The 22,408-nt window shown below is 38.2% G+C and overlaps 1 protein-coding gene across 1 annotated transcript; it reads right to left on the bottom strand.

Annotated features, from left to right (window-relative positions):
• Positions 1-21,168: 21,168 nt before the first annotated feature.
• LOC148938043 (uncharacterized) lies at positions 21,169-22,077 on the bottom strand. The gene is made up of 2 exons (XM_089083590.1): positions 21,865-22,077; positions 21,169-21,756 (listed from the first exon to the last, which is right to left on the bottom strand). Exons 1-2 carry the CDS (start codon positions 22,075-22,077, stop codon positions 21,169-21,171), a joined length of 801 nt encoding a protein of 266 aa, XP_088939716.1.
• Between the last annotated feature and the right edge of the window lie 331 nt (positions 22,078-22,408).

The raw sequence follows: 22,408 nt of genomic DNA, 5'->3' as shown, positions 1-22,408 counted from the left end.
TATTCACGGGTCCGTCGGACGTATGCCATTTGTTCGGTCGTAGCACGCGCGACGATGAGAATCCCAGGAGCGAACCGATATTGTTCGGTTTCGCGAAATCGATTTGATGCTCGCATCTAATTTCACTTCTCATAGTGTTCTCATTGGCTCGAATGATCAGAGACCGCGCGTCTCTCTCGCCCTCGTCGCTCTCGTCATCGTCGCTCGTCTTCTTGCTTTCGTCGATCTTTCGCTTTTTAGAGATAGCGGCGTTTAGATATCTGTCTATCGCACTTAATTCGTACGAACCTTCGGGAATCACGATCGTCTTGTCGTCGTAATAGAACTTATTATTCGTGGAATCAACATTCGGTATAGTGTTGTACGTCTCGAAATTCGTGAGACCTCGTAATCGTCGTCGCTCAGATCTAAAGCGGGAAAATAGCACGCCGTGAGAACGCTACTCTTACCGGTGAACGAAAGACTCAGCGACATCGCGACCGATTTTCGAGAGAAATCGCAGGCACAACTGACTGCAAATGCTCTGATCGTACGTCTGATATGATCCGTGGTTGTACGTTATATTTACGCCGCCGAGATATCTCGGTCGAAGATTGCCGAAATCGTCGAAGTAAATCGCGTCGTTTCCCCTCTTCGCATAGGCGACCCAGTGAGTACCCGAACCCATCGAGTCATCGAGATTCACGATGCCACTCTCGTTACGTCGCGCCTTTAATGGTAATGCGTCACGCATAAACACTCCTCTGAAGAAGGGTACTCGTAGACGACGCGCCGAGCGATTCAATTGTTCGTTCGTCGTGATGCCGGAGAGCGGTAACTTGAGCGATCCTAACGTTTCTTTCCATGAATTTTTTTTTTCGTTCTTCTCGTCACACCGCTGCCACGTTTGTAAGGCGCTAGATGCAATCCGTAACCCTCCATCGCTCGATTGTGACGTTGCAACTCCTTCAGTTGACGCCGTGCAGTTTTACTGGCATTTACCGCCTTCGCGACACCCGCCGCGCCACCGATTAAAGAACCGAGCGCGCCTAATATCGGAAAAATAAGTAACAAGCCTCCACGTTTCATTGTTGGAAGTATCCTCTTCCTCGTTGTCGTCTTCCTCCTCTTCTTTCTCAAACCCATGCCTAGCTTTGTCTTTGCTTTCATAGCAGCCCATACGGCGGTCGCGGCAGCTCTCTTGCCGAAGGTGGAATCTCCGACTGTTATACGTTCGCGCGCTTTCTCGGCGAGAGCTCGGTCGGCGTCGTGGCGATCGGCGAGTTTCTTATTTCGTGAATAGGCGATGTCGTGCTCGCGGCACGCCGCATCCAACGGATTTACGCCTCGATCGCCGCGCGCCAATCGTTTCGCGAGATGGGTGCCGGGCCCACAAAATTGATATCCGGGAATATATAATTCGAAGGGAAGCGCATTTATCGCCATATTGAGTAGTCCCATGCCGCTAAACATTCGTAATTTTTGATAAAAGGCGCAGGACCGTCTATATGCGATTGTTGCCACGGACGATTATAATGTTCCAGACACACGCGACAATGTTGTACCTCGGGATCCGCTCTCAGATGATCGGGTAATCTGTTCCACAGTAGCTCCACGTATCTATCGAAATCACGCACGAGAACGAACTTCGAGATAAGTTGCAACTGTTGAGTGGATAGATTGAGAATATCGCGTTTGTCCGTTAATAGGGGAAATATACCGACCACAGTGCGCGATCGAATCGCCGTCGAGTATAAATGGAGCAATTATCGATCGCGTCTTCTCGAATTGAGCGCGCGTAAATGCGATTCGTTCGACGGTCGCCAGTTATAGGAGTGCTCAATCTCGATCGTAAGGCTCGACGAATCTCGTGCGACGCGGTCGGGAGAGCGCATAGACCTGGCCCTCTACTACCGAACACGATACGTTGCATCATTTGCAGCCCCTCCAATTGCGGTAAAACGAACGTGTTGATAAGCATGCTCGAAAGTCCGCATGGCGCATGCTTTGAGAATGTGTACATCTACTCGAAATCTCTGCAACAATCAAAATATCGATATCTGGCGGAATTACTCGAGTCGATGGACGAAATCGGCTATCGCGCGTTCTCAAACAATAGCGACGTCGTGCCACCGAGCGAGGCGCTTCCCGATTTGATATTCGTGTTCGACGACGTGGCCTGTGACAAGCAGAACGCGATCAGGGAATATTTTGCCATGGGTCGACACTCGAACATCGATTGTTTCTATCTTTGTCAGACATACGCTAAAATTCCAAAACACCTGATACGCGACAACGCAAATCTCTTGATTCTGTTTAAACAAGATGACACTAACTTAAAGCACGTTTACAACGAGCACGTGAACACGGATATGTCGTATGAGAATTTTTACGCCTTATGTCGCACGTGTTGGAAACGCAAATATGGTTTCGTAGTTATCGATAAAGACAGCGCGTTAAGAAATGGTAGATACAGACGAGGATTTAATGATTTCGCCGTGGTGTAAAGCGATGAGTTGTGCTACGAGAATGGACGTTGACGCTACTGCAAGTATGAACGTTGACAGTGCGGCTGGTACGAATGTCGCTCGGCTGGAAAAAACGGCGCGAGAGATCGCGAAGACGCAGAACTCTATACGTAAAAAGTACAGAGAGTTAAAGACCGGTGAGATAGAAGAGGAGATCGCGCTGGAGAGACGACTCAAGCCGATCGTTCAACCGTTGAAACGAATTGCCGAGAATACTACGCGAGACAAGGGAATCGACCCGATCGCGTTCGTCGGCGCTAAGAGAAAACGCGAAACCGATGACGACGATGAGCCACCGTCTAGATCGACGAGAAGACGCCTCTCGATGAGATCGCCCTTGATCGCGACGATGAGTCCTGCGACTAAAAACGAATCGGAAGAATCAATCTCGAACGCGCAATGGGGACCGCAAATATATGGGCGCGCTTCTAAGCGGGGACAGACAGAGCGAGATCGATCACGTTTACGGAGTGTACTTCGATTTAGACGGCTCGATGCTTGGCGATAGGCGATTCGACGTGACCGCCGACGACAGCGTGATCGTGGGCGACACGCGATATCCAGGTACCCCGGGCTTATACGAGTTGATCTTCAAGAGACTTCCCGACGACGCTGTGTACATGGAGAACGACAAGCAAACGTACAAGAGTATACTGTTAACTACAAACGCCCATCGACGTGGTCACAATGCGCTTATGCCTATTCTAGGAAACAAAGGTTTCAAGTACAAACATATCATCGCGCCGCTATTGCTCGATAAGGACAAAAGTGGCGCTGGTATTAGTAAAGCGAGAAAAAAAGGGATCGATTCTATTCCATCCGCTATGCGGGTGAGAAACAAAGGAATCGAATACGTCCATTGGGACGATCCCAACGAACTAGTCGATCGTCTTCGATTGCTCGATGCCTCTAGACGAGCTGGCAACAACGCTCACGACAAAGAGATTCTATCGATACTCGAGGAACTTCGCGACATCGACGCGATCGAGTAAAACGTGGCGCGCACTCGTGGCGACCGGTATTCCCGTTATGTTGGTGAACAAGTTCGGAAGACCGTTGGAGTCGTTCGGCGGAGGCGACAGGGCACGCTCGCGACCGTCGATCGATTCCTTACGTCACTATATGCGTAATAACGCTCTCTGTCTAAGTGACGATTACTACGACGCTAGAGACAAAATTATGGCGTTTAGCCACACCTAGAACCGATACCGACGCCGCGAGTAAAAGTTACATCGACAGCGCGTTTCGAGACGCGGAAGCGAAAATCTCCGAGACGAGCGAATTCTCAACAAGCACTCGAACTTTATTGTCGAAGATGAACGAGAGCACGGTTAGATCGATCGGCGAATTGGAGGAATCTATGACGCGCGTAGCCAGATTGTTTCTCAAATACGATATGCAGATCGCCGAGATTACGAGCAGATTATCGCGCGAGATAGATTCGTCACTCGCGAGGGCATGATGTCCGTGAATAAATTCGGGAAATCTCTGAAGAAGCAACGCGGCATTGACGATCGTTCGATCGCATCCCTGCGGGCGTACGTGCGTCGCAGCGCGCTCTGCCTTAATTCGGACGACTATGACGTCAACAGACGCAAGATACGCCATTTGGATACACCGATCGATGATACCGACGCGACAACCAAAGGTTATATCGACGACGCGCTTCGCGTAAGGAGCGAGGAATCGAAAGTTCTAACGAACGAGCTACAAAAACAGCTAGAAGATATAAACAAGCGAATTCGGAATATTCTCCTGCAGTATTACAACAAAAACCGAGGTGGACGTTCTGCGGCATCTCGAGAAGAAGAGCGAAGCCTCGCTCGTCGATCACGAATAGAGGAGACGAGAGACACGGTGGAACAAGAGCTCGAAAAACGGGAATCGCGAGAGAAAGATCTAAGCGAGATCCGAAGTGTCATCGAGACGCTCGGTGACACTCAGGAGAAACGAACGCGAAATCTAGAGGAATCACTGCGACAGATCGAGGAAAGGAGGGAGGCCTTGTTCGTCGATCTCGATAAACGAATAAGAGAGACAAAGGTTTCAAGTACAAACATATCATCGCGCCGCTATTGCTCGATAAGGACAAAAGTGGCGCTGGTATTAGTAAAGCGAGAAAAAAAGGGATCGACTCTATTCCATCCGCTATGCGGGTGAGAAACAAAGGAATCGAATACGTCCATTGGGACGATCCCAACGAACTAGTCGATCGTCTTCGATTGCTCGATGCCTCTAGCTGGCAACAACGCTCACGAAACAAGCACTCGATAAACGGAACAATCAACGAATTAAAGATCTGCTCATGTTTCAACGTGAGTTAGGGCGAATGGAGGAAAAACAAGACAAAGTGCGAACTAAAGACTCGAGCGAGATTCGAAAGACCGTCGAGACGCTCAGCGACGCTTTGGAGAAACGAACACAGATCCTAGAGGAATCACTGCATAATCTAGAGAAATCCGTGCGAAATGAGCTCGACGCATCGTCGACGAGCCGCGAGAAAATATCGACGAACGTGGAGAATTTCGTGCGTAGTGTGACAGATCTGACGAGAATCACGAGAGAGCTAACGAATAAAGCAGTAACAAGAGAGACGCTGGACAAGACGTTGGCCTCGTTGAACGTGGATAAAATAGTGACTAGAGAAAAGATAAACGAATTGCTAATCGCACTAAAAATGGATATTCCAAATATCATGAAACACACGATTAACGTTTGGAACGAGGAACAGGAGCGAACACGCACGAATAAAACCAATGCGAATCACGCCTCCTCGTAAAATCAACGATGAGCGTCGAGAAGAGGAGACTCGTTGAGGAACTTCACAAGCCCGCGCGAAGAAATTTTCCGCGTCGTCGAGTCGTAGTGCGCGATTACGACGACCTGTGGCAGGCCGATGTCGTTGAAATGCGTCCGTACGCGCGATAAAATAAAGGCTACAACTACGTGATGACGGTTATCGATGTGTTGAGCAAATACGCGTGGGCTGTGCCGCTGAAGAGCAAGAGCGGAAGCGAGGTAGCCGCGGCGTTATCCAAGATATTTCACGACGACGCTCGACATCCACGAAATCTACAAACGGACAAGGGCAAGGAGTTCTACAACGCCTCCGTAAAAGCGATTACTGATAGGTACGATATACGCCACTACTCGACGTACTTCGTGATGAAGGCGGCGGTTGTGGAGCGATTTAATCGCACGCTCAAGAACAACATGTGGAAACTCTTCACGCTAAACGGATCGTACAGATGGCTCGACGCTCTACCGCATTTAATCTCGGAGTACAACAATCGCACGCATCGAACGGTCGGAATGTGACCGGCGGACGTAACTCCAGCCATTGCCAAGAGACTCCTCTCCACGGTATACAATCACTTAAAGATCGCAGCCCCCGCACGATTCAAGGTGAACGATCCGGTACGCGTCAGCAAATTCAAAACTATTTTCGAAAAGGGATATACGTCTAATTGGACGACTGAGATTTTTCGAATCGCTAAGGTGCAACACACGAATCCCGTGACGTATCTGCTAAAAGACTATCGTAAAGAATAGCTAGAGGGTTTTACGAATACGAATTACTGCGAGTTTCCAATCCTAATATCTATCTTGTTGAGAAAGTATTACGTAGAAAGAACGATAGAGTTTTTGTCAAATGGCTAGGAATGGACAATACACATAACTCTTGGATTCATAAAACAGTTATTGTAATGAATAAAGAATGTACAGTATCACTTATTCTATATTAGTACAAATTTTACTTATTCTATATTGGTACAAATTTTTTTATACTACATTAGTATGTAATAACAGTATCTTATAATGGCCCCACGGTAATGTATTAGTGGAGTCAGGTATTAAATATCGCTTGTCGTCTTAAGGACTCAAAACTAGCTTTAATTCGGACACGATGTAAATCTCGTGCAGCATCGAGCGTATGCACGCCTGACGTCTCGATTGCTGCAACGATTCGTTCAAGCAACGCGTGAAATCCTCGAACGTTTTCGTTTTCGCGACGTAGGTACTCCTCCTAACGCCCTTTATTCTCTTCGTATCACTCTTTCCCAAAACTCTCAGAGCATACATCTTCGCCCTAAGTCCTATGAACTCCGTCATGATCGCTCCGTTGTTTTCATCTTTCATCAAACCAAGAACCTTCTTATTCGCATGCGGTATATCGTACGCGTTGTCGTCGGAATAATCGCTAGTGTCAAATCTCGCGATATCTCGCTTCATATTCTCGTAAACATTTCGACATTCCAAAAAATATATCAAACTATCGGTATCCATGTACATAATTTTGCATTTAGAGTGATAAAGCGGTATCATATAATCGTAATGAAAATCGTACAGTCGCATCTTAGATATTTCTAGAATACACATACCGACGTAGATTGGTTTGTTAAATTGAACCTCGAGTTTGCGTAACTCGATAGCCATAAGATTCTCATCGAAAACGCTCCTACTGTGAAAATTCGGTTTCGCGATCAGCATCTCTGCGCCATATCTTTCGTCCCAACGCGTCACGAGTCTCACGTCTACGTAATTGCGCACGTTCTCCATTGTTTTGCCGAAAACCGCGTTGTTCATTAGCTTATACAGATTTCTCTCGAACTTGCTCGCGCGAGTTCTCCGTTCTGTATTGAGCTCGATGTATGCGCGCAACCAAGGAGACTGCGCGAATCGCAACGCGCAATAGATCTTTGTCACGCGTGTCGCACGCACTGCTGAAGATTGCGATAATACGTCACGTAACGCAACTTGTCGTAGAGCGTGGCGAGTAGCTTTTCGTTTTGATTTCCCGGCGGTCTCTCGCGCGTCGGGCAAAACGGAAGATCTGCGTGGTCATCGTGAAGATGTCGCGGATATTCGAGATCGACTTCTAGAATATAACCAATATCGGAGTCAGATGGCACGGACATAATATCGAGACCCTCGACATTCTTGACTCACCGAAATTCCGCATACGGTAAAGATTCGCACATGGCCCAGCCGTAGAGATTGTTCACATCGTAATACATAAGATACGACGATGGCTGAGACGAGTTATATGACGATTCATATTGATTATTAACTCGCGCATTGGCTTAAACCGTCGCGTATACCGCGCTCTACGAACATCACCATATCGATATCGGTGAGCAGATCGAATCGAACGTTCGTATATTTCAATATAGCGTGCCACGTATATCCTGGTAATGTGAAATAATGCGCTGGATCCAAATTGTAACTTTCCATACAAGTATCTCGAAAATTTCCAAAAACATCCGCCAAGAGAAGCACATCCGTTTTCAAATATAGATCGCTGTATTCGCCGAGAGTTTTCACGTGAAAACGTTCCCATATCCTTCGCGCGTGTTCGTAATCACTAACACTCACAGTTTCATCAGTTAAAGAACTGTAAAAAGCTTCGATCGGCGGTAATTCGGTCACTAACAGTTTATCAATGCTATCAATATACTCATAAAGAAATACGCCCTTGCGCATGAGCAACTCGAAATCTTCTGCAATGAGATCAGAAAATTCGAATCGCGAGATCCTCAATTTTTCTCGATCTAGATATGAAACTACTTTTTCTAAACTAGTATTAAGAAACTTAAACGAATCCACGAAACGTAGCTTAACACAAGTTTTCCATTTTCCGTACGCCGAATCGTTGACGATTTTCGAAAACGCGGTGTAATTTTCCTCAACGGTAACAAATCGACTTTACCCTCGAAAGCGTTCGCTATATCCTTAATAATGAAATGTGCATCATAACCGGATAGATTGTGAAAAAAAACAGGAATAACGAACGCGTTCTGATAGTTCAAATTGCAACTCGCGTGCGCGAGTCCTCTATATCGTCCGGTAAGATGACAGTGATCACGCACACGAATATCGTACGACTCAAAGCTCTTTCCATACACGTGACAATTTGTCGCCTTTTGAAAAGCGCTCCACTCGTTCGGCGTAAGCTCCGACATCGGTACGCTCGCGCACAGAATTTTCTTCACGCGACACGCGAGAGGGCGCAGCTCCTTGACGAACCACGAGAAGCAGTCGTCGTCTCGGCGAAATCTATACGCGGATACGATTCCGTCGTACGTGCTATGCAAATAATATCCTACGCTAAACGCCTTGTGGTGTTGATAGGCGAATCTATTGTCGAGACTCCCACTGAATCGTTGATCTCCCTTTTCTAAGACATACTCCAGATCTGCATACACGACGAATCATAGTCTCTCCTTTCTGTCGTGATTGTGAAAAGAGAGCAACTTGTCGTCCTCGCTCGGAAGAATAACAGCGCAATCATTCGCTCTTCCGCACTCGACGCTATGCGCGACCAATTTCTCATCTGAATAAAAATAATGTAGACATCTGAAAAATACAATTTATAATTAATACAATTTATAATTAATACAATTTATAATTAATACAAAATTTATTTCGCAACGAGAATAATCTCTCTTACGCTTATCGATCGCATATGTATTTTTTTTTCTTATGCTTATTTATTTGCGGCGTTAACAGTCGAGACAAATTCTTTATCCATACGAAATGACCGACATTATCGCCGCGCCGTTCGTTCGACAAATAGAGCAAATTGCGTGCGTAGACTTTTTGTTTCCCGTAAGCGACAAAGGAATGATCATGATATCGTTTCTCCCCGTTTTCTCTCGAATAGCAAATACGTTAATAGACAAATCATTGAGACGTTCGAATCTAGCGATGTTTCGTAGTGTCATAGGAAAATCAATACCATCGAAATTCAGCACCAACGAATAGTGAGGATACGACGATGATCTTTCCGAGTGTATATCAACGGGATATAGAGCGGCCATCACCGCCCACGCGAAACACGCATTGTCGTGTGAACGTACATTAATCACGGCTCTCTTATATCTTATCTTCGGAAGAAGTAACATCCAACATCCAACGTGCATAGGATTACACTTATTTACATTAATCATTAAATTTAATATCCGAAGTAACGCCCAACCGCTATCGCGTTCCTGAAATTCCTCCAGCGACGTCAGAACAACATTCATAACGTCTCCGTCGTACCATTCTCGTAGATCCTCGAGCGAGTCGACCGCATCGCTCTCGACAATATCTCGTTCTCCTCTTCCCGCTCGATCGTAGGCCGTTTCTCACGCCCCATCGTCATCGCGTGTTTCTCCCGTTCCACTATGTCGCGTTCCATTTCTCTCGAGAGCTCGAGCGAATCTAAAAGCGATATTATCTCCGGATCCTTCAATTAACTCTCCAAAACATTAAATTGAGTCTCCGAAACATTAAACTGACTCTCCATCTCGCAAACTAACAATATATCGTCGACACTCCTAGTTAAATACTCTCTAAAGTGACGTAAAAAACACGTCAAACCACAAACAGGACGTGCTAAGCCCCGCGGAAAATGCTCAGACGCGAGACGCGCCTAATCGCGACATTATGGAAAACAGACACGCCTAAGGCGACGCGACAAACCGCAACATCTTGTCAACAACGCGAATCGCATCGACGCGACTAATCGCGACGTTATGGAAAACAGACACGCCTAAGGAGACGCGACAAACCGCGAAAACAGGACGCGCTAGACCCCGCGGAAAACGCCCAGACGCGGGAAGCGCCACACCCCGCGAAAAAGGACGCGCTAGATTCCCGCGATAAACGCTAGAGCGGCGTCGAGGACGCGCCCAAGGCTACGCGAAAAGCGCTAGACCGCGCGGAAAACGCTAGGGCGGCGTCGATGACGCGCCCGGGATTACCTAGCGGGAAACGCTAGGGCGGCGTCGAGAACGGGGGAACCGACCCGGGGAAACCCCGCGACCGCCTTACCGACCGAGAGAGATAAACCTGTCTCGACGACCGCCAGAGGGATCCACCTTCTCTCTCCGGATACGAACCCTCTGAAGAAAGAAAATCATCTTACCGACTCAAGGGGGAGTCCTAAGTCCCCTGGGGATTCTACGACCCTCCTCTCCCCCTCATCCCCCCACATGCCTGGGGGGCTTAGGATCTCCCTTGTTCACCTATTCATATATTACCAAACATCCGCGCTAGACTGATCCATGGATTATCATAATCGCTAATCGATGCCTGATTTGTTGAGTAAACATGGAGCTAATCCCGCGATCACACGATTTACGATTGACAGTGTCGGACCCGCTTAGGACGCCAGCACTCCCGTCTGACGTCCGGAAAATTCGCCAAAAACAATCATCGGCAGCCCTTTACGACATCAAAGAGTTTCGACTATTGTAAGACACACGAATTTTATGTTAAAAAAAAAACAACTTTATTTCACTTATGTCTTACAATAATTTTTTATAATAGGTCTTATGATTTAGAGCACACGAATTGAAATCAACGTTAAATGACTAATTGTCGATGACTAATTGTCGATAACTGAGATTGAGACCGCACTACTGCGTTACTGCTGCTTGAGTTTTTTGGTGTCGCCTTGTATCGGAGCTTGATATCGAAATTTTTTAACATAGGTTCAAAGGTTAGAATAATAGGAGAATCATCAGGAATGCTTTACGTGTTCGAATATTACATTTTGATAGCTGAACTTTAAATTAATATTCCATTAGGAATTCATTAGAAACGAAAATGAATAATAATATATTAAGAATCCATTTAAAACAAAATGATAATAATACATTAAGAATTCATTAAAACAAAATAAAAAAAACAATATTGCTTTCAAGGCATTGGAAATTCCTAGCTTAGATATGTGTACAAATATTATATTGTAACTGGGACGATCTCGTTCAATGCCCTAACTGCTGTTAGATCGAATAATTAGGTCTTCGGGAATTTTTGGTTTTTTTCTCGAACGACGATTTCGCCCAACAATCCTGAAACCCTGCAAAAATTTATTTGTTCGTGGTATCGCTTTTATCGATATCTTGTAACGGCTAAATTCCTTCATCGGGCATCCGCTGATTGTATTATAAATCGAAAAACATTATCGGTCAAATCCGTTGGTATATTCAAAGACTCCAACGGTCCTTGTCAAATTATTGTCTTCGTCTAATGATATTCCTCGTCGCCTTTGTAAGTTATGACAACCTCCGCAGTTATATTTTTCGTACAAGTTACAATAGCATCAAAAAAGAAAAAAAAAAAGAAATTAATATTCGCAGGTATGCAATAAATTATCGCTTCTCTGAGAAATCTCGATTTGGTTCTCGCGGTCTTTTTCTTGGCGCGACCGATCGGCCTTCGATTCATTATACAAAAAAATACGGTGAATGGCAACGTCATAAATCGTATATAACTTATACATATTTATATATACATTTATATATAATATTTATATATACATTTATTTATATATAATCATACATAATTGTATTCCATCACTTCATAATTTGTTATATCTACTAAAGAAATAAAATATGTTGTAATAATTAATCTAATTGCAATAATTTTAAAAGTCTTTCGAAAGATTGCAAAAATGCAAGATTGCCAAAACCGCGATCGACTTTTCGAAAGATCATAAAGTATAAATCACAAAAAGCTGGTGATACGAACATCTGGTGTCATTACGAAAAAACAGAATTGATAAATTTCCAAATTTGTCCAAATGCTAAACTGTGCACAATTACAACATCCCTACGCGATCAATTCAATAAGGCAAGCAGAACGCTGATTATAACTATACTATGGTAATTATACTGTATATATATATATATATATATATATATATATATATATAATATATAATATATAATATATAATATATAATATAAAATATAATTTTATATATATATATATATAGTATAAAATATATATCAAATATATATGATATATACAAATGCGGGAGTTTTGAGACATATATATGTCCCAAAACTCCCGCATTTGGAATACGCTACGTGATTTTTTATGCTAAAAGAAACAACTTTTTCCTTTAGCAAAATTGCGTGTGACGAGTAGTTTTTACAGTAAATCAAATTAAAATTGACGAATGAGTGCGCGTATGTGCGTAGCGGTCAGGGCCGGCGCGTATATATATATATATATATATATATATATATATATATATACATTAACATCTATATTTTATATTAACATCTATATTTATATTAATATCAATATTTATATATATTTATACATTAGTATATAATCAATTTTATAAAGAACAAGCAAAAAAGAATTAATAATAATCATTGCGAAGATGTATGTATATACAACGAAAAGAATATTTTAAAAAAGCCGGATATTACTAAATTTGTTCTTTTATAAATTTTATAAATTTTGAAATTACATAATTAGTTATATAATTAGAAATTAGATTAATTGAGTTATTGAATTATTGGCAGTATAAGCTGTTTACATATCTTGAAGTAAATTTTATACACGCGTTATTTGGTAACATATTTCATCTCGTCTATGTACACCAGTTTCATATTCTCTTGGTGCTTTATTATTTATGAAGTGATTTGTGAAGTGATTTTGTGCGTCAAAATCTGGTTGCTCGGCCGTCTATAAGTATTTCAAATAATTGTAAATCCTGCACATTGGTCATGTTATGCAAAACACAACAGGCGTGTATAACTCGTACCATTCATGGTATATCTTTAATTATTATTAATTAAAATAATATAACTGGCGGAACATTATCTGGAAATAAAAATAAATATAAATAATGGGGTATAAACTGAGCATTCTATTATTATAATTAGTGTGCAATTGCATGTGACAATAAAAAAATACTGAATTTAATAAATACTTATTAATTACGTGAATAATCACGAAGAGTAAAAATTTTTTCATAATAGTGTTAAAGATAAAATATTTAACCTTATAATTTAAAATATTTTGAGAGAGGTTTGGCTCTCTCCTTATTTTATCAGAAAAAATTTACAAAAGATTTATACAAAAATATTTGTTTTTACAATAACTACATAATCTCATAAAATTTCAATAATGGTTGTAGCGATATCTTGAAACATTTTCACATATTTAGTAAATGTGTAAAATTATTTCTATTATCTTGTACCAGAGAAGTTAAAATAATTATAAAAAATTAAATGAAAAAATTATATAAAATATAAAATATAAAAAAATTATTTAAATAAAGAAGTATGAAAAGTTATATTTATTAAAATAAATAATATTGATAATTATGATCTAGACATTATGTAAATAATTGTTTTAAAATATATCAAAAATATTATAAAAATGTTTTAAATATTTTGACATAATCGTATTTAAAGTATTATACATACACTATAAAATTACTTTTTTTTTAAAAAAAGATAAAAAAAGGGTGTCAAGTATAGTGGATATTGCCAACTCAAATGATTGTGTAAAATTTATGTAAAAGATTTGATATCAATAATTGACGCCAAATTATAGTCTTACAAACATGAAGCTACAAGTCCATTTTAGTCAAATTATATATTTCAATCATATAAAAGATTTGATAAACTACTGTTTTAAAAAAATAAAACTCAAGTAGTAGTTTCTTTAATTTAAAAATAATAAAAACCAAATTATATGTATATCTTCTATCCATTAAAAACTTCTTTTTCTAACCCAAGTGATAATAATTATTTAGCTTTAAAATATTTTTATATCACAAAATTGCTTTACTCAATTTACGTTTTTATTACAAAGAATTATAAAGTAACAGTATAAAATAAATGATAAAATTTTATATAAATAAAAAAAATTTTTATGTAAAAACACTTGGCGCTGCTTAGATCAAACGAAAATGCAAAACTAATGATGAGATTATTTGAATGTTACAAATAAAGGCAAAATTTATTATTTAATATGATTAAATTATAATTACACGCACATACACACACACACACACACACACACACACACACACACACACACACACACACACACACACACACATACACACATACATCTTATTCATATTCTTTTAGAAGTATGAGCAGCGCCAAGTGCTTTTACATAAAAATTTTTTTATTTTTTATTTTTTATTTTAAATAAAATTTTATCATTTATTTTATACTGTTAGTTTATAATTCTTTGTAATAAAAACGTAAATTGAGTAAAGCAATTTTGTGATATAAAAATATTTTAAAGCTAAATAATTATTACCACTTGAGTTAGAAAAAGAAGTTTTTAATGGATAGAAAGATATACATATAATTTGGTTTTTATTATTTTTAAATTAAAGAAACTACTACTTGAGTTTTATTTTTTTAAAAGTGGTTTATCAAATCTTTTATACGATTGAAATATATAATTTGACTAAAATGGACTTGTAGCTTCATGTTTGTAAGACTATAATTTGGCGTCAATTATTGATATCAAATCTTTTACATAAATTTTACACAATCATTTGAATTGGCAATATCCACTATACTTGACACCCTTTTTTTACCTTTTTTTAAAAAAAAGGTAATTTCATAGTGTATATATATATATATATATATATATATATATATATATACCTAATAAATAAACATGTAATCTTATTATTTCATATATTCTATATATATATATATATATATTGGAAGAAATAATAAACTTAAATAATTATCCATGCAATCCGATCAAACAATGTGTATATATACACACATATATATTGTTATTAAATTTAAGTTTAAGTTATTAAATTAAGTTTAAGATCAATATAAGTTGGAAATTATCAAATATCAATCTTTAAATTCTTTGTAAATTTTGCAATTATATATATATATATATATGTGTGTGTGTGTGTGTGTGTGTGTGTGTGTGTGTGTGTGTGTGTGTGTGTGTGTGTGTGTATGTAATTGTCTAATAATAAATAGTTGATTAGAAATATGATTCAAAATTATAATATATGTATAGTTCTCTAGATATGTTATTTTTTTAATTGACAAATTTTCATTTTTATTCGCTTTGGAACTGATTTTTCTAGAGTGACATAATAAGAGTATGTAGATAAGATTGAGTATGTAGATAAGAATAAAAGAATAATATCTTTGTTCTCTGATAAAATGAAAAATAGAACTTACCTGTAAAGTATAGACACAAACATGAGTTACACTCCGAAATTATTACAAATTGTCAAACTCGTCGCGAACGTCAACATCGTTGGCCACCACTCGGACGTGCAGAAAAAGAATAATAGTAGTATGCAATTTATTAATACTGCTAATGTTTCCTTTTTAATTTTAATATACGCGTATTTATTATTATATTGATACCCGAGAAGTCTAACCAAAAACACTATCGTGTTTACATCAATCAATTTTATCGACTCAGCGGATAAATCAGGTCGATAAATCAGAGTCACTGCAGGACCCAGTGAAGAACATTGATTCTACAATAACCCTGACTTCAGTCTGATAATCCGCTGGGTCGATAAGATTAATAATGACATCTCGTGACAGACGTTGCAGCCGTACAAAGGCGACGATAATGATGTTTCTTAAAATTTTTCTTAAAATAAAAATTTCCAAATCGGATTTTGTGTAGCAATATCTCTGCTTGTAGGCACGTAGCAGAAAAATAAAAATATTTTTATTATGCAAGTCGGACTCAAGCTATCGATCAAGCCTACTTAGAACTTGATCAGTACAGCCATTATTGAGATTCGATAATTTCAGATGCTCGAACCTCGACGACTCGCGTAAAGTCACACGGCAGTGTTCTCGGTTGACTTGACACCCGAGACACTACCGTGTCTCCTGATTATACATTTTATATATGCTCTTCAAAAAATTTTCTTTCGTAAAAAACAATTTGATTAAATTATTTATAATTGTTAAAAAATTCAAAAGTTCAATTTCTCGTTATTAAGCGTTACATATTTCGCGTTACATTTATTAGTTAAAAGAAACACCTTTTATAAATTTAAACATTTAATCAGCCCTTTTTAGGGCTACAACTATTATTATTAAAACTTACGAATATCTCTCTGCATCACAAATGCTTACGAATTATGTTTTCTGCTTTATTGTTTTAACCATGTAATCAATAGAATGTTTTCTTTTAATGTACGAAATAATGTTATGAAATCAGATAATTTTTTGATTGCTTTTTTTATTGTTACGTAAAGGATGAAAACAATATTTATTTTGTTATATTTTATCATATTTTAAACAATATAATACGTGAAGTCGTCAAAGATTAAGTGCCGCGCCGGCCTGAGGAATGCGCGCCGGCCCTGACCGCTACATACATACATACATACACGCGCTCATTCGTCACTTTTAATCTGATCTATAAAAACTATTCGTCGCACGCAATTTTACTAAAGGAAAAAGTTGTTTCTTTTAGCATAGAGAATCAGTAGTGTATTCCAAATGGGAGTTTTGGGACACCCTATATGACACACACACACACACACACACACACACACACACACACACACACACACACACACACACACAGGATTTCATTTTAAGTGATATGGTCTCGCGAATCGATGATTTTATTGAAAAATTTTACGAACGAAAGTTGCATGGCTTGAAAGGGGATACATGGAAATGTGGACTTGATCTTGAGTAACCTTGTCAAAATCAAATCAAGGTCATTAATGTTTTTTTAAATGGAAACCCTTATTTTTTATTACATATTCTTGTAGCTTATCTCAAGAGCTTTCCAAAATATTATAAAGTTACTTTTCATTAAGTACTTGTTAAGTTATAAGGCAAGACCGATCACTGATCCGGCCAACTAAGCCAAGACTGATCGCTGATCCGGCCAACTAAGGCAAGATCGATCACTGATCCGGCCAACTAGGCAAGATCAATTTGAATATGTTTTTAGCCGTTGATAAAATGTTCAAATGGAGCTTCATTTTCTTGCAGATCTCAATCATTTTTTAAAATTTTCTATTGTTGAAATTAAAATATTTTGAGGAATGCTACGACAAACATTAGTTATTCGATTTTTTATGTCTCCTGCAGATGTCGGCGGAGTTTTGTAAACAATATTTTTTATGTAGCCTCACAAAAAAAATCACATGAAGTTAAATCAGGAGACCGTGGAGGCCATCAAATATATTCATACTTCCCTATCCATCTTTCATGAAAGATGTTATTGACTGCGTTCAGCAGAGAAAGCAAATCAGTGAGCGCTCAGTGATTTTTCAATATGATTGGTCCTTGCCTTTAGATCTTCGTTGAATGTAAGTGTAGAAACCAATCATAATAAAGACTCACTGAACGCTCTCTGATCTGCTTTCTCTGCTGAATGCAGCCATTGAGGTATTCCGTCACAATACGATGAGAATGGGGTGGCGTACCATTTTGCTGCCACCACATGTTTTATCGAATAGCAAGATTAACCTTTTCTAAAAGCTCAAGCAATTTATTCTGCAAGAAAGAAAGGTAACTTTTCCCATTTAAGCGATTATCAAAAAAGTATGGATCAATTAAATATCCATTTACAATTCCGAACCAAGTATTTAAATTCCAATGATATTGATTATCAACACGTTGAGTCCAGTGAGGATTATATGGACCAATAATGACAGTTATGCCTATTGAGTTGTTCATTGTTATGAAATGAAGCTTCGTCACTGAAGAGAACATACTGGAAAAAAGTTGGATCTTCTCTTATCATTCGTAATGCCCAACAAAATTGTCTTCTTAGTCTCATATCATTTTCACTTATATTGGGTTAAAGTGATATGGTAGAGATGGAATTTATGTCTTTGTAAAATCCTCCACACAATGACATAAGGAATTCCTAAATTACGTTGTAGTTCTCTAGTCGAAATATGAGGATTCAAGTTTTTATCATTGCTAGCACTGCTTATACACGCGGATCATTAACGTCATCTTCAACATTTATTTGCTTGCGGTTTCTCTTGTGGATTCTTCTACGCTCTCGTAATAAAATTCTTCTTATCTGCAATCGAATTGGATGTCGTCTAAACAAATACCTATTACGATACAATCTTTCTGTTCTACAATAATTTCGTCCAGCTTCACCATGCACAAGAATAATATCAACGATTTCATTTGAACTATAAGCAGCCATTTTGAAAAAAGCTTTGAAAAAGCCCACTAATGTAAAAAAATTGAAAGAAAAAAGTATACGAAAAAAAGAGGAAAGTTAAATCGTTCAATTGGGAAGGATTGGACTCAATTCCGTGCGCGTGAGCGTATGTCAAGTAGTGTGGATAGATCGCGGAGACGCGCGCGTGTAAGAATCCTGCTCACACGCGCATGCGATGGATAATGCCGGCAATACTATCACTTTTAAGCTCCATAACTCGAGAAGTACTCAATAAAACGTAACTTTATTATAGTGTTTTGAAAAGCTCTCGAGATAAGCTACAAGAATATGTAATAAAAAATAGGAATTTCCATTTAAAAAAACATTAATGATCTTGACTTGATTTTGACAAAGTCAACTCAAATCCACATTTCCATCATGTGTCCCCCTTTAAGCCATGCAACTTTCATTCGAAAAATTTTTCAATAAAATCATCGATTCGTGAGATAATCGATCATATCATTTAAAATGAAACATCCTATATCTGTATGTTTAACTTTCTGCAATTTTCTGTAGTATACAAAGAAATGTATAATTATTATACTTAAAATTATCTGACGAACGCAACGAGTATAAGCACTAATGTTACATTTTCCTTATTCCTGAAATTACGGATTTTGTCATTTTAGTTTTCTAAAATCAGGAAAAAATGTTCCTACTGAATTCTAATGAAATCTTTAAATTAAATAACTTGCATTTTAATTTCACATATTGGATTTAGTTTTCCGAATGCTTATATGCTTATTGTATCCATAAAATTTCATAAGTTTTCGTAAATCTTATAATTTATGGCGGACACGAATATAGGGCGGACACGAATATAGGGTGTCTGTAAAATATAAAATATATTATATAATAAGTGGTACGCGTGTATTTTACAGACCTTACCTTTTTGTGAGATACACATAAAACAAGGTATGAGCGTATTCGTTTATGTCAGTGATGTCATCATCGCTTAATGCTGTTCTTCCATAATGGTTTTCCTTATTCCTTTCCTTATTTCTCGTTTTTTCACAAGATTTTTATATTAAGTCGAAAGAGGGGATAAATTATTTACACATTATTTACTATAATTATTTATTAATAAAAATTTGCTGTTAATCGTTTATAACAATTGATCTTATGAATTTTTATTATTTATAATTTATAATAATATACTTTGTTGGTTGACCACTTTTTGCAATAAATAATTGTGAATATCTCGAGAACGGAGCGTCAGATCGATGTCGGACCTTTACTAGTACACTCGGAGGATAAGGGGAGTTTTTGAGAAAAAATTGCAAAATTATAAACAAATGGAATTATTTTGGAAACTATTGGTCGTATCAAGAAAATTTAAACGTGGTATTTTACAATTAACATAGGACTAATGACGTTATCATTTTTTATCATCGGTTATCAGGGGATCGCCATCTTGAAAATTTGCCATTTTGAATTTTCGAACAATCTCTTTTATGCCCTTGTTATCGTTACTAAACTGATCATTTTGCAATTTTAAATTTATCTTGTTATTCACAAGATTTAGAGTGACGTAATCTTATTTCTTTGTATCTTCAAAAATTTTATTGTTATCCCCTTATTCTCTATATGAAACATAATAATTTTGTTAACAATATTTTTTTTTATTTTGTTTTATTAATGTATAAAAGTTAAATTTAAGGTAAAATCAAATTTGATTCAGGCCATCTGTTGAATTCGCAAGGAATTATCTATCGGTAATAATAGGAAACTTTGTTCGTATGATATCTATAGGCCATATGATAATTAACTTCTTAAGACATTTATCGATAATAAGATGAACTACTTCTGAATTTTTAATGGTAAGAGCTTTAGTATTGTCCAAAATCAAGTTATTATATTATCTTTTATTGTTATTATTATTGATTGCGGCCCTCAATAGGCTGTGTATAAACAAAATAAAAGTTAAGATGAACAAAAATAGTTTTACTTGTTATGACGATTATTTCATCAGTAGGAAAAGATGTGACTCTTTTAATAATCAAAAATAAATATTTGTCAAGTTGGCAATATAATAGAATGAAAAAACGACGAGACATCACAATATCCTAACGGAACATGATACGGAATATCATACGGATATTCTGTACTCATATCGATAATACGAAATGTACGATCGATAATATAGAGAAAATTCATATAATATCTCTACATAATATCATTTCTCGTATATTTTCAGGATATACTCAGGAAATAACAAATAAAATTTACTACTTATACTGTATGTATTCTGATTATATGTAATATACTCAGAATATTTGTGTAATGTTTTGGATAGTATCGTGAAACTGTTAACTTGTATCATCAGAACATACTTCGAATATAAAAATTGAATCATAGGTGTAGGGATTTGCTGTTGATTAGGAGGATAAATGATTCCGATGAGTTAACTGAACAACGAACTTTATTGTATAAAAGCTTTTACATGACTCTCTCTTTAGGATATCGTTATATAATTGAATATTGTAGGTGCGTATTCCTAAAATGATATCGTTTTGTGTAATTAGATTAAGAGGGCAGAAAAAATGTGAAAAGTGTAATTGCATGACACTTAAATCCCTACAATACTCCTCCCTGGGAAAAGAAAAAAAATGTGTGTATTATGTGTTTCTTTGATTTGCGTTTGTATTAAATTGTAAATACTTTCTTCTTTGGTTCGGAGTACTGCCAGATTTTCTTAGAGACCGATCCATTCTCCTTGTCTAGATGTATGTTGAAAGATGTTTGCCTTCGTTGAATCTCTGTCCGATCCACTGGCCGATTCGAAGTTCTGCTTAGTTGCATTGTGATCTCCAGCTTCACTAGAGCGGTTGATATATTCGACTGTAGAGCTTTCTTCTGCTGACTGATAAGCGGGCTTGAGGCCTTCAATCGATATGTTGGTAGGCAGGCCGTTTACATCGATAGTGAAAACTCTATCATTAATTCTTTCGATGATGCGATGAGGGCCTGAATAAGGATTGTCGAGCGTATTCTTGCGTGTGTTTTCTTGCCTGATAAATACATGCGTGCAAGTATGTAGATCTTTGAAGCAGAAGATTTTCTTGCGACCATGATATGCTGTTGGTCTAGATTTGAAAGCTCGCATATGAACATGAAAATCTTCAAGAAAGAAATTTGGATTGTTTTGCAGATCTTCATGTGTGAAAAACTCTTCTGGTATTCTAAATGTACCGTATAGGTATTCTGCTGGTGAAGCCTTGAGCTCTTCCTTATAACATGTCCTGAGACCGAGGAATACAACTGGAAGTACATCAGTCCATTTCTGGTTTTCATGGCATTTGATTGCCGTTTTTAAAATGCGGTGTCAGCGCTCAATTAATCCGTTCGAAGCCGGATGGTATGCAGTAGTGCGAATTCTCTTGCCTCTGACCAATTGAGTTAAGGCCATGAACAGTCTGCTTTCAAATTCGGATTCTTGATCTGTAGTGATTAGCTTGAGTGAGCTGAATCGAGAAATCCAGTGCGTGAAAAATGCTTTTGCCACTGTTTTGGCTTGATGATTCTTAATGGATATTGCCTGTGGCCACTTAGAAAATCTATCTATCATGATGAAGTAATATGTATATCCGTCGCTGGAGTTCATGAGGCCGATAATATCGATATGCACATGGTCAAAATGCGAATCTGTGTGTGGAAAGATTTCCGGTCATAAATGAATGTGTCGTCCTACTTTGGCACGTTGGTATTATATGCAGGTTTTAGCCATTTCTTTGATGTCTCTTCTCATGGGTGGCCACACGTTGCCGATTATCAAGCAATCTACTGTGACAAGGGCAAACTAGCTCTAACCGAAATCTTAAACGACATCGCGGCATCGGAATGCGTCAATAAAGGGTCTATAAAAGGTAGTTATTAAGGGCTTAATTAATCCTAATATTTTTAAGCGCCCACCATTTACGGTGGGCCAATTTCAG

This window comes from Pogonomyrmex barbatus, unplaced genomic scaffold, assembly GCF_055798465.1.
Source record: "Pogonomyrmex barbatus isolate J1 unplaced genomic scaffold, ASM5579846v1 scaffold1, whole genome shotgun sequence".
NCBI classification, from domain to species: Eukaryota; Metazoa; Arthropoda; class Insecta; order Hymenoptera; family Formicidae; genus Pogonomyrmex; species Pogonomyrmex barbatus.
This window is presented reverse-complemented; position numbering and strand designations above follow the sequence as displayed.